At 49.0% G+C, this 12,413-nt stretch overlaps 1 protein-coding gene across 4 annotated transcripts in view; it reads left to right on the top strand.

Annotated features, from left to right (window-relative positions):
* The window catches only part of TBC1D2 (TBC1 domain family member 2), a 42,430-nt gene that overhangs the window by 13,935 nt on the left and 16,082 nt on the right, over window positions 1-12,413 (top strand). For all 4 annotated transcript variants that reach the window (XM_081511621.1, XM_081511607.1, XM_081511600.1 and 1 more), the window contains 2 exons: window positions 3,129-3,325; window positions 11,051-11,425. In XM_081511621.1, coding sequence (XP_081367747.1) covers window positions 3,129-3,325; window positions 11,051-11,425 — 572 coding nt within the window. The remainder of the gene's footprint in view (window positions 1-3,128; window positions 3,326-11,050; window positions 11,426-12,413) is intronic.

The following is a 12,413-nucleotide window of genomic DNA, read 5'->3' as shown; positions in this document are numbered from 1 at the left end:
GCATCTTTAAAATGGACATTCATACCCTTAGAACATATTTTAACTTGGAAACAATTGGGAAAAAAACTAGCTAAGTCTTATGGTAGAGAGAACCCCTGGGCTGCACAGAAGTGACTTTAGAAAAAGCACCGCTGTGGAGCAGTGTCTGGTGAGGCCCTGCAGATCACAACCAACAGCCCAAGAGAAGATCAGTACTATATCGAATCAGTAGCAGGTTCTTTGTGCCAGGGCTACTCTAAACGTTTTTCTTTTTTTGGTCAGGAGTTGGGGGTCACAGTTTCATTAAGATATCCAAGAATGTTCAGGTGTACCAGCTGAATTTAGAAAAGACAGAAGAACCAAAGATCAAATTGCCAGTAATTCACATCCCATTCAATTCACTCCTTTGACGCATACAATTCAGTGGCTTTCAGTATGTTCACAGAGTTGTGCAACCCATCACCATAATCTATTTAAAAACTTTTCTTTTTTCTTATTTTAGTTACTTGGCTGTGCCAGGTTTTAGTTGCAGCATGCAGAATCTTTTAGTTGCAGCTTATGAATTCTTGAGTTGTGGCATGTGGGATATGGTTCCCCATCCAGGGATTGAACCCAGGGCCCCTGGACTGAAAAGTCCTTAAAACATTTTTATTACCCTCAGCAGGAACCCTGTACTGCTCAGCAATCAGTCTCAGTCTCCATCTTCCTCCAGCTCTAGGCAAACATTAATCTACCTTCTGCCTCTATAGATTTACCTTTTCTGGACATTGCATAGAAATGGAATCTACCACATGTAGTCCTCTGTGATGGGTGTCTTTTACTAAAGCAGAATCTTTTCAAGTTTCATCCACATGCATGAAAGGCTTTACACTCCATTAAACCCTTTAGTCTTTACAGTGACCTGAGCAGTAAATACTGTTGTTCTCATTTAATAACTGAGTGGACTGGGGATGGATGTGTGGAGTGACTGGCTCACGGCTGCACAGTGAATACAGAATAAGATTCAGGCCCAACAATCTGGCCCCATACTGCTGCCTGAAGCCTCATTTCTAAGTCTTGCCTTTGCAATCTACCTCTTTATTGCCATGAAACCTTGTCCCCACAAGCAAAATCTGATACACAAAGCAGATAAAAGCAGAACCAGGAGTCTAGACTCTCCCAGAGCCTCTCCCTAGTCAGCCTTTGAGGCACTCCTGTGAAATCCTAGGACACTGATTGAAAACCACTGCCTTAGGCCTAGTTTTCCTCAACTGTAAGATAGGCACAGTGATGCTACCCTGCCTGCCCTGTCCAGTGTTATCAGAGGGCAGCAGGGCTCCAGGGAGCCTCTCTGTTCTCTTAGACCCCGTGGCAAGAGAGAGAAGCATTGCATTCATCTGAGCACTACAGGCTGCTTTGTACCTGCCCCAACCAGATTTCTTTTGGGCTTCTGTGGTAGCTTTGGCTTCCCTGGTGGCTCCGTGGTAAAACATCAGCCTACAAAGCAGGAGATGAGGGTTCGATCCCTGGGTTGAGAAGATCCCCTGGAGAAAGAAATGGCAGCCCACTCCAGTATTCTTACCTGGGAAATCCCCTGGACAGAGGAGCCTGGCAGGCTACAGTCCATGGGGTCACAAAGAGTCAAACACGACCAAGTGACTCAACAACAACAATCAGGTTTCTTTTAAGTCTGGAATAAGACCATTCTGTTCCTACCTTCAACAAGGCCAAGGAGTTGTTTTTTATCTGTTCCAGACTATCTGGTTGTCCCTTGGCCTGGGCCCTGAAGAAAGTTGCTAAAGTCATCCTACTCATTTTGCGAGTCCTATTTGTCCTCTCCCCTGGTATCTCATACCTCATCCTTAGTTTTAACATCATAGTCCTAAAAGGACTAGGTATGACCCACTAAGATGTACTATTGGGGAAGATAAATGAGTAAATTGAGTTAGAAAATTTAGATGGCTCAAGAAAAAAATCCTACACTATACCAAAGTAGGCAGCAAATGTGGCTCTGAGCTTCTCAGCAGCCAAGGCAAAGAGGGAAATGTAAGCAGTTAGATTATTTTTCAGTGTCCATAAGATTATAAACACATGTTTTCTTGAAAGAAGCAAATTTTTTTCTGGCACTGAGAGCTGAGAAGAATTTCAGTTGGGGCCTCATAACTGACATGATGTATGCCATGCAGTCAAAATTCTCAAGATCTCTTGACCTTGAGACCATTACATGGCCCTGCATGCAGGCTGATGGCAGAGCCCTAAAGCACAGTCTGGGAGTAGGGTGGGACAAGAAAGTCTGGGCAAGTGATTTTTCAAATACCAGATTTGATTTAAGAATAAAATTTAGCACAAGTCAGCAAACATTTTCTGCAAAGAGCCAGAATAGCAAATATTTGATTCATTGTGGGCCATGCAGTCTCAATGGCAAGTACTCAACTCTGCCTTTGTGGTGTGAGAGCAGTGTAGACAATGTACACATAAATGAGCAGGGCTGGGTTCCAATAAAACTTTATTTACAAAAGCAGGCCAGGGCCTGATTTGGCCTATGGGCCATTGGTTGCTGACCCAGGCTCTAGAGAAAATAAAAGGATATAGCCTCGAGACATTCAGCTATGGGAAGTATGTCTCTCCTAATTTAGCTTGTAATTAGAATCAAATGAAGGTTTCCATTACTCTCTGGGGCAAGAAGGCAGAGTATGGATATTCTGTGCTCCTATCAGTGGACAGATCTTTGTGCTATGAAAATCACCCAGAGTGTAGAGGAGGAATCCTGAAAAAGTACATCCAGCCTGGGCCTGTGGCTGAGGAGATGGCTACCTGGCAGACACCAGCATGGTCGTAGGAGGTAGCACCTGCAGGTTGAGATCGGAGAGTAGGGAGCAGGCATGGTTTGGAGGATGGGCTGCATGAGCCAGCCAGCACAGTGTAAACAATGTTGATTTAGTCCCTTGATTCTCAGAATGTGATCCCTGCACAGGTTGTATCAGTATCCCCTAGGAACAGTTAAAAATGCAAATTCTCAATCCCCTCCCCAGGCCTATTGATGGAAAAACTCTGGGAGTCGGGTCCCCAATCTACATTTTACCAGGCCTTCTAGGGCTTCTGCAGCAACCCCAAGGTTGAGAACTACTGAGGCCGCTGATCACAACCTCTGTGTTTCTTCTTTTGAGCAGGGAAAGATCCAGCGAATTCTCCGAAGACTACACCCAAGTCCTCTCTGACCACCAATCTCGTTCGGAAAGCCAAGAGCCAGAGCAACACCTTCCCGCTCTTCAGCGAAGGGCTCATGCGGAACCGAACCTCCCAGGAGAAAATACTGGCCTTGGAGCAGCAGGTTCTGATGCTCACCAAGGAGCTAAAGGCTCAGAAGGTGAGCTCTGGCCCCAGAGAGGCCCCAGGCTCTGGTGCTCCCCTCTGGGCCTGGTGCCCCTGGACGAGTCAGATATGATGCGTTCGCTAGTCTAGGTCCTTAAACTGCCAAACTGCAGGTGGCTGGGAATGCTGTGCTGTTGATCAGTCAGGGACATGCTGTCACTCAGACTAGGTGACCGAAAGCCACCAAGGACAGGGTCTCTCAGATCTCCCCTGGGAGACTGTGCATGACCTGACCCCACACCTGAAGAGGGACAGTGTTTGGAGGAGAGTGATCTGCATGCAAGTTCCTGGGAGGGGCCACCGAAGGAACTGGGGGATCTTTGAGCTGGCAGCTGGTAACTGGGTACAGATTTCTGAAGGACTGTCACAGGACAGAAAAAGCAGACAGATCTGTGTGTGTGGCCCTAGGGCTAAGCACAGAGGACAGTGCTTAGGGCTAAGCACAGAGGACAGGGAGGAAGATTCCGGCGTTGTAGAGAGAGAAATTAATTCTAGCAGTTAAAAGAAAGAGCTACATGGTCGTTGTAGAAAACAGGTCACACACATACATAGATGTGCAAATCCTTCAAAAATCTTACTACCCAAAGGGTAAATCAGGTTCACATCTGGCAGTGACCTCATGAAGTAGCCAGGGTCACGTGGCAGAGCAGCGACGGGGGATGCAGCAGGAGCAGTAGGCTCTCTCTAGCACAATAAGAGTAATTACACCAGCACAGTTGTTACCAAAAATCCTGAGCTTAGAGCCTGTGGTGCTCTAGAGATGGGCCCCACTGAGATCCCAGGCTCCTTTTCCTTTGAGAGGAAGGCCTACACTCTCATGCTTGAGCCTTGGCTAAGAAAACCCAACACGAAAGTTATTATGAAACCCTGAGTCTTTCTGCTTTATTTGTGCTCTTGCTCCTGGGGAGGTAAAGAGTATACTGTATTTACTTCTAAATATTCTCTCCTTTGTTCGTTTCTTCTTTTCCTTTCTGTTCTGTTTTTGGAGAACACAGTCCAGAAAAGCACTCTCCCTACCTCATTTTTGCCCCTTCTCTGCCTTTCTCACCCCTAAACAGTTATTTTGGGAACCAGCAGAGCCTTCATACCTGGCAAGTCAGGGGTTACGTTTCATGAAGCAGCAGGTGATTAGAGTCCTCAAAGGAGGAAACTCATCCATTCTTATGTTCTCTACTCATTTGTTTATTCACCCAGCCTTCTCTGAGGCCCTGTTGCAGGCACACGGTGTTCCAGGCGCTGAAGAACAAGCAGTGAGAAAAGACACAGCCCTTACCGCACCCAAATATATCCTTACAGCACATGAAGTCTCCTCTGATGCCACCTAGCAGCCCAGCCATCACTCTTGCCTCCCATCACCTTTGTGTTCCTGTCATGAGTGTCGTGAGGCCGCTCCTGAGAACCAAGGGCATTAAACTGAGCTGTAGTAGTTTCCTGGTTCCTGGACCAGGACAGCTGAAGTCCCAAACCTGACTTGGAGAGGAAGAGAAATGTAGAATGCAGACACTTCCTCTCCTTTCTGTGCATCTTCTCCCTTCTTTCTAGGAAGTGTGGGTGGCCTTTCGTCTTAGGGTGTTAGTTATTGTCAAGTGAAGTGAAGAAGCCCTGGGAGACCTAGTGGTTGCCCCTAGTGGTTGTGCAACCCTGGAGGATTCTTCATTCTTCAGTAAATGAGGCAAGCTCTTGGACATTATTAAGGGATGATGCCCAGGCTGTTGACAGCTCCCCTACAGTCAGCCTGAAAACATCAGGGAGAAGTTGTTCGAGCATTAGAGAATCTAGACTTTCTTACCTGTGCACTTTCCTGGGACAGAGAGTGGGAAGAGACTAAGTCTTGGGGCTGAGCTTTTGCCTCAGGGAATAAGTGAATTGCATGCTCTCCGACCCATCTCCCAAATGCACTTAAGTCTAGTGGGCAATTCAGCGCGAAGGCCTTTAAATAAGACGGTCCTGGCCCTGAGCAAGTTCCCTAACCTCTCTCAGCCTCTGCTTCCTCCTCTGTAAATGGAGCTATCGTCAAAAAGAGCTATCATGTTTTACTGAAAAAACCTGTGTCAAGACTCACAAAACCCAGTACCTGGCACCCAGCAGCTGCCCCAAACATGCAGTTGTGGTCATTTTGGCTGTGATTTCGGCATTCCCTGCCTTCCCTGTTGATTCCTTCCTGCACACACCCCGAGGGCCTCTGGGAATTCTACTTGTGGGACAGAGGCTGTCCTTACCTTTATTCCACATTTGGAACTGGGACCACAGTTTCACCAAGTCTGGGGTTTTGCCTTCAACCCAAATACCAAAACCAAAGAGAGGAAGGAGAAGAGGTAGACTCTTGACCCAGAGATGAGACAGAGGAGGTTGCACCATCTTGGGGTACCCAGTGGTACACCAGGCACTCAGAAATGCTGGTCAGAGAGCAACTCTCCATCTGAGACCATCTAAGTCTAATTCTTCAGCTGCAGAAAGAGTCCACTGGACTTCCTGGGCCTGGCGCTATAAGATACCCGCTTGTGTCTCTTCAGTGGGAAGATACCACCTTCCTGCCTTAGGCTGTAAAAGGACCGAGGAACTGCGGGTCTTGTCCTGGCTCAGTCAGTCAGGCGGACACTGCCAATAGCTTTAGTGATTGTTAAAGAGTTTGTATCTCAAGCTCTGTTGGCTGCTCTAGAGGGCACAGAGTTACTTCACTGTCTGGTACACGGAAAAGATGTGAGTACAAGTCACTGCTGGTGTGCAGTGTGGCCCCAGCACTGTGCTGGCTGGTGCCCTCCATGCACTGTCTCCTTAACTTACAGCAGTTATCCTCGCCTTTCCTGACAGACACCAGAGTCCTCGGAGGTTCTGCATGTCCATGACCTCCTGCGCCAAACCAGGGATCAGTCTCTGGAGTCTGCCTCCAGAGCTTCTGCCCTTTTCACTGCACCCTGTTCAAGGGGCTCAGAGGAGGTGGGTGACTTGCTCATGGTCACACAGCTGGAAGAGCCAGGCCTTGGGCGCTGGTATCCTTCCCAAAGTCCAGGACTCCTCACAGAGCAGCCACCTCCTCCATAGTCTCACAGGATAGCCCCGTGTCAGTCATAAGCACCTCAACTGCTCTTCAGGAGAAATGAACGCACTTCCTGTGATTCCAATACCCATGAGGCCATTACCCATCCTAGGCCCCTGCAGTGCTGGCCCTAGGGGAGATCTGGACTCTGGGAGATGTCCAGAGTTCACCAGGCAGCTTTGGCCCAGTAAATCAGGCTTTTAGAGTCGACAGCCTTGCACCCAACCTGAAGGCTGTCTGCTCCAGCAGATGGAAGGCTGACCTTTGTGGTAATGTTGGCCATCTGTTGATTCCTAGGCAGGATGAACTCCTCCTGGGCCCTGCCTAGGGCCAGCTTAGCACACTCAGGATTACTTGGTGAAGGCGTGTAACTCACTTAGGAAACTTGGTTGGAGCAAAGTGCAACCTCTCACTTCCCAGAACTGCAGTCAGAGACTTAAGAATACGGGTCCTGGGGTCACAGAGGGAGAGTTGAAAGGGCCCCTTCAGCACTGAGAGACTAAGAGGGGTATTTCAGCATGGGGAAGGACTCTTGCCACACTTTCTCTCTCATCCTTTTGTTGCCTCTTGGTGGCGTAGGACCATTATCTCTATTTTACACATGAGAAAGCTGAGGTTCAGTTTTCTAAAACACCCACATTAGATCCACCTTCATGGATCTGAAATGGGAACCGAGGCCTCTGTAACTCTGAAGCCAGTGCTCCTTCACCTGCTCAGAGCTGGCCCTGAGCCCCTTACGGGAAAGAGGACACCCAGTCCAGTGCTCTTCCCACAAGCACTGTTGGACCCACCCACCTTGATTTTAGTGAGTGATGAAGATATCAACTCGTTCATAAGATAAATGACTTATTGGCTTTTAAAATACTTACCTAAAATGACAACTTATTACCCATTGTTAAAATCTAAGGTGGGCCAAACAATGATTCGATTAAGAAATGTTAAAAGTATCACTCAGCCAGCTCTTCTAAGCCTCGGTCCTAAGGCCTTGCTGGGGATTGTGGGAACTGGAAACAAGCCAGGTGTCCATCCTTGGGGATGAGATGAAGGGTATTGTGTGCTCCATACAAGGAATACTCTTGAACTGTTGCAAATGAGTGTTGTTCGATAATGACTGACCTGGAGAGCTGCTTTCACGTGTTGTAAGGACAAAAGCAGCTTCAAAATGGGATGTTCTAGCTTTTCTTTTTGTTTTTAGTAATTCTATTTGATGTATATATGCGTTTTGGTGACTGCCTTATTTCACCTAGCATAAAGTCCTCAAGGGTCATCCATGTTGTAACATGCAGTAGGATTTCCTTCGTTTTTAAGACCGAACAATATTCCATTGAATGCCACATTTCATTTATCCATGCACCATCAATAGACACTTGGGTTGTTTCCACTTCTTGGGTTTTGTGAATAATGCTGCTATGAATATGGGTTATTTCTATTTTTAAAGAAATCAAGAGAAGTATTTCTATGCAAAACCCATTAACTACACATCATGGAGAAGTCAAAGGTCTTAGGATTGGAGTTGGGAGCCCTCTGCTCTAGCTGCAATTTCCCCACTCGTGGGGATCCACTAGGTCCCTTTAGTTCTCTGCTTTCTTGAGCTTCAGTCTCCCCATGTGACAGTGGGGTGACCGGACCAGGTGGTCTCCCAGGGCCGTCCAGCCTCCAGGTTTCCCAAATCCATGATCCATTCCTCCTCTCACCTGCTGCTCTGGCTCCACTATCTCCAGTCCCTTACTTCCCGTCTCATTCTGGTGCCCGGATCCTGGGATAAGAGGACAGACTCCTGGCCTGGTGTTTTGGTCTTGGATTTTGAGAGCCAGATGTGGGAAGGGGGAGACAGCTGATGCAATGAAATGGGCCTCAGGGATGATTTTGCCAAACCTGAGGGACAGATACCCACCCAATTCTGAGGCTAGGGCAAGTCCAAACAGTGGCCTGTGTGGGGTTAATTCACCAGGCAGTTACCCAGGGTAGCCTCCAAATCTCAGCTGAAGCAGAAAATGATCTGGGCTTCTCAGTTACCTGCAGCCACAGGAATGCTAATCTCTCTTTGCACAGCCCTGGGAAGCTGAGTTCTAAAAATTCCTAACATTCTGGTTTGGTTTGCAACCGCCCTCCCCACCCACCTTCCTGCCACACCCAGGACCTGTAGCTCTGTACCTGTTCTTTCATTCCACTGAGCCTTTGCTTAAGCAGTTGGCTCAGCCCCATCTGCAAAGTCCTCCCAATCCTCAGCTCCCTCCATCTGCCCCATGTCTCCCATCTGCTGCTTGACCATCTCTGGCCCTCCTCATTCTTCAGGATCAGTTTAAGCTGCTCCGCCTTTCTATGCAGTGTACTGGTCGCCCCGCCCCTGGCACCCCTGACTCCACCCCAGACGAAAGTCATTGCCCACTGCCCTGTGCCCCGACCGACACCCCTGCTTCCATCTCTCTCAGTAAATCACTCCACAGCAGTGGTTCACCTTTGCTCCCACCAGCCTCTGTGGCCCATGAGGGTGGGAACAGTGACTGGTCCCTCTCTGGGTCCAAGGGCCTGGCATGGGGCCTGGCACTGAGTGAGCACTTGATACAGGTTAGATGGATGGATAGAAGAAAGAGAACCAGAGAAGGGACAGTCACTAGTATCAAGGTTTCAGAAGTTGTATGCTAACTTGGTCTTATCATTAGCTTCTCAAATGAAGTTATGATTTGGAGCAGTTCTCCAAAATGGAATTGTTCTTAGCAAACCACCCTATCCAGCCAATCATTTGTTTTAATGTTTTGGCATACATACAGTTAACGTGTCTCCAGGGAACCACGTTTTTCCAGATGAGACTGGCATGGAGCATGGCAGTGTGACCTAAAGACCCCACCCACAGGTCTGAGGTTCATATGAGACTGGCTGCTGAGCTGCCTGATTTCTGATATCCTGGTCCTGGCCCCAGATGAATTCATATCCCTGCTTTGGGACAGAACAGGTCCCCAGTGCTGGGAAGGTTGGAAGTTCAAAGGCACAGGGAACCAAACCTTCAATGCTCAGTTCACTTGAATGAATCCGGTGGCCCTGCCAAGAATTAAATCAAGGTCTGTTGCTTCTGAACTCCCTGCTGCTTCCTTGCACCAGCCTCACAGGCATCATTTGGTAGGCAGAGGTGTGGACACAGATGGATTGAATGAAGCCCAGGTGTTGTGGCTTGGTGTGAGGATTGCCAGCATGTTTTCTCTCTAATGCCGCCTCAACTCAATTGGTAGTGACTGCGTGGATGCCATGTTCAAAAGGATTCTGAGGCCTCAGCTAGGGTTAGCAGGAAGGAGTACTGAGATTGATTATTAACGTCTGCCTCAGGAGTGAGAGGGAAGAGCCATGCCTAAGTACCACACCGCTGCCACTCCGCCTTCAATACTGACCAAGCACAGGCGGCTCAGTGGCTGAATGACTTGGGATTAAATTCCACTCTGCTGGGCCTCCGTTTGTTCATTTCTGAAACAAACATGTATTAGGGTATGGGCCGAAGCCTTAAAGTATTGTGGCCTATAACATATTGGAAGTTAATTTCTCTCTGACATTGAAGAATCCAGAGTGAAGTGCACAGTTCTGAACTTGCAGGACAACTGTGTCATCTTCAACATGCAAGTTCTGCTTGTGAGCCCAACGTGGCTACTTCAGTTCTTGCCATTTTCCAGGCAGAAGGAAAGGGAACCGGGCCAGGGCATTGTGTGTGCAGTGGTTTGGAAGGTGTGACCCAGAAACCACCCACAGCATTTCTCATATCCCATTTAGGCAGAATAATCACTTGGCCACATCTAGCTATGAGCTTGGCTGGGCGATGTAATCCTTTGCTGGGGATCCATGTGTCTAACTAAAACTCTCTCTCTCTTTTTTTTTTTTTTAATATTTGTTAACTGTGATGGCTTCCCTGGTGGCTCAGATGGTAAAGAATATGCCTTCAGTGTGGGAATATGCCTTCAGTGTGGGAGACTCAGGTTTGATATCTGGGTTGGGAAGATCTCCTGGAGAAAGGAATGGCAACCCACTCCAGTATTCCTACCTGGGGTTGCAAAGAGTCGGACATGACTGAGCGTGCGCGCGCGCGCACACACACACACACACACACACACACACGTACATTAATTTTTTTCATTTGGCTGTGCCAGATCTTAGTTGCAGCTTGCAGGATCTTGGATCTTTGTTATGGCTTGCTGGATCTTTAGCTGCAGCTTGCAGGATCTAGTTCCCTGACCAGGGATCGAACCTGCATTGGGAGCTCAGAGTCTTAGCCACTACACCAGCAGAGAAGTCCCTAAAACTCTTTTAAACAGAAAGACAGAATGTGGGTGCTAGAATGAGATATCCCAGGAGATGATGGTCTTTCCAGGTGGTTCTAGTCATAAAGAACCCACCTGCCAGTGCAGGAGACATGAAAGACATGGGTTCGATCCCTGTGTTGGGACGATCCCCTGGAGGAGGGCACAGCAACCCACTCTAGCACTCTTGCCTGGAGAATCCCATGGACCGAGAAGCCTGGCGGGCTACAGTCCAGAGGGTCGCACAGAGTCGGACAGGACTAAAGCGACTTGGCATGCATGCAGGAGATGCCGCCCACCACCTCCCAGGGCTTTTAGGAGAACTGATGATGGCGTACGCCTTGCATCTGGCACCTCACAGGCCTTCCCCGAGTTCACTGGGCGCTTCTCCTTTCCCACACAGGACCTGGTGAAGATCCTGCACAAGGCACTGGAGGCAGCCCAGCAGGAGAAGAGGGTGTCCAGTGCGTACCTGGCAGCGGCCCAGGACAAGGACCGGCTGGAGCTGGTGCGTCATAAAGTGCGGCAGATTGCGGAGCTAGGCCAGCGGGTGGAGGCCCTGGAGCGGGAGCGGGAGAGCCTGGCGCAGGCAGCAAGCCTGCGGGAGCAGGAGATACAGGAACTGCAGCAGCATGTGCAGCTGCTCCTGGACAAGAATCAGGCCAGGCAGCAGGTCATCTGCAAGCTCTCCGAGAAGGTCACCCAAGACTTCATGAAGCCCCCAGAGGAGGCCGACAGGGACTTCCTGAGCCAACAGGAAAAGATGGAGCATCTAAAGGTAGGTAGGGGCCCTGGGCCCTTGGGGAGGACACCGAACTTGACCCCAGGGGTTTTCTAGGTAGAACTGAGATGATCCTTAATGCTGGAGAATTCATATTTGAAACAGATGTTGGTGAAAGTGTTGCTGCACACTCCCTCACTTTCTTAACCAGAGGACCCAATGCAGCTTGACGTTTTCATGATACCCTAAGCTGAAAAGTGAACGTCTCTCTACATTATCAGAGTAGAGATGGAAGAACCCAAGATGGAGTCAGAACTCCTAAGCATTCTGGGGCCGGCCTGGTCAGCTTCCTTCAGTGCCACATTAATGTCCTTGGAAGCCACCGAGGTGCCCAGTGGCCCTCTTCAGCAGTCCTGCACACAAGTGGTGACCTGTGCTGCTGTGACTTGGTCATGATGATAATAATAATCGGTACACCTACATACAGATTGTTTATGGTGAGGCATCCACCATCCTAAGTGCTCTTTCTACATCACTTCATTTAATCCTTGCACCAGCCCTGGAAGGCAGCCACTTACGTGCTCCCCACATACAGATGAGGATGCCAGGGCTGTGAAAGGTGAAGTAGCTTGGCCAGGGCTGTGTGTGGAGGAAGTGAGGGGACTGGACCCGGCCATTCTGTCTGCTTTGCTGCCTTCCCAGTGCTTCTAGCCACTACTGTCATCCCTTTCTCACCCTCGTGCAGGCCGTGGCTCTCACCCATCTCCCAGGGACCAGCTACAGCTCAGGAGGTGAGGGCTTTATTATAGGTGTGATGCCTGTCACAGGCTGCAACCTCCTCCCTGGAGGGTGGTGACAGGAGCTGTGAACAGGTGCTCCTATCCCCCACTGTCCCTACAGGCAGCTATATAGCCCCAGTCAGTCCTGCCCCATATCTGACACTCACAGCCACATAAATATATGTCAGATTACCATGGGAATCCCAAACTGCTATATCAAAGAACTGCTGTTGATGGGGGTCAGGGCAGGGGTGGGGGGTGGGTCA

This window comes from Giraffa tippelskirchi, chromosome 1, assembly GCF_054371585.1.
Source record: "Giraffa tippelskirchi isolate mGirTip1 chromosome 1, T2T-mGirTip1v1.2.pri, whole genome shotgun sequence".
Classification (NCBI taxonomy): domain Eukaryota; kingdom Metazoa; phylum Chordata; class Mammalia; order Artiodactyla; family Giraffidae; genus Giraffa; species Giraffa tippelskirchi.
The sequence above is the reverse complement of the archived record's forward strand: the minus strand, read 5'-3'. Positions and strand labels throughout refer to the sequence as shown.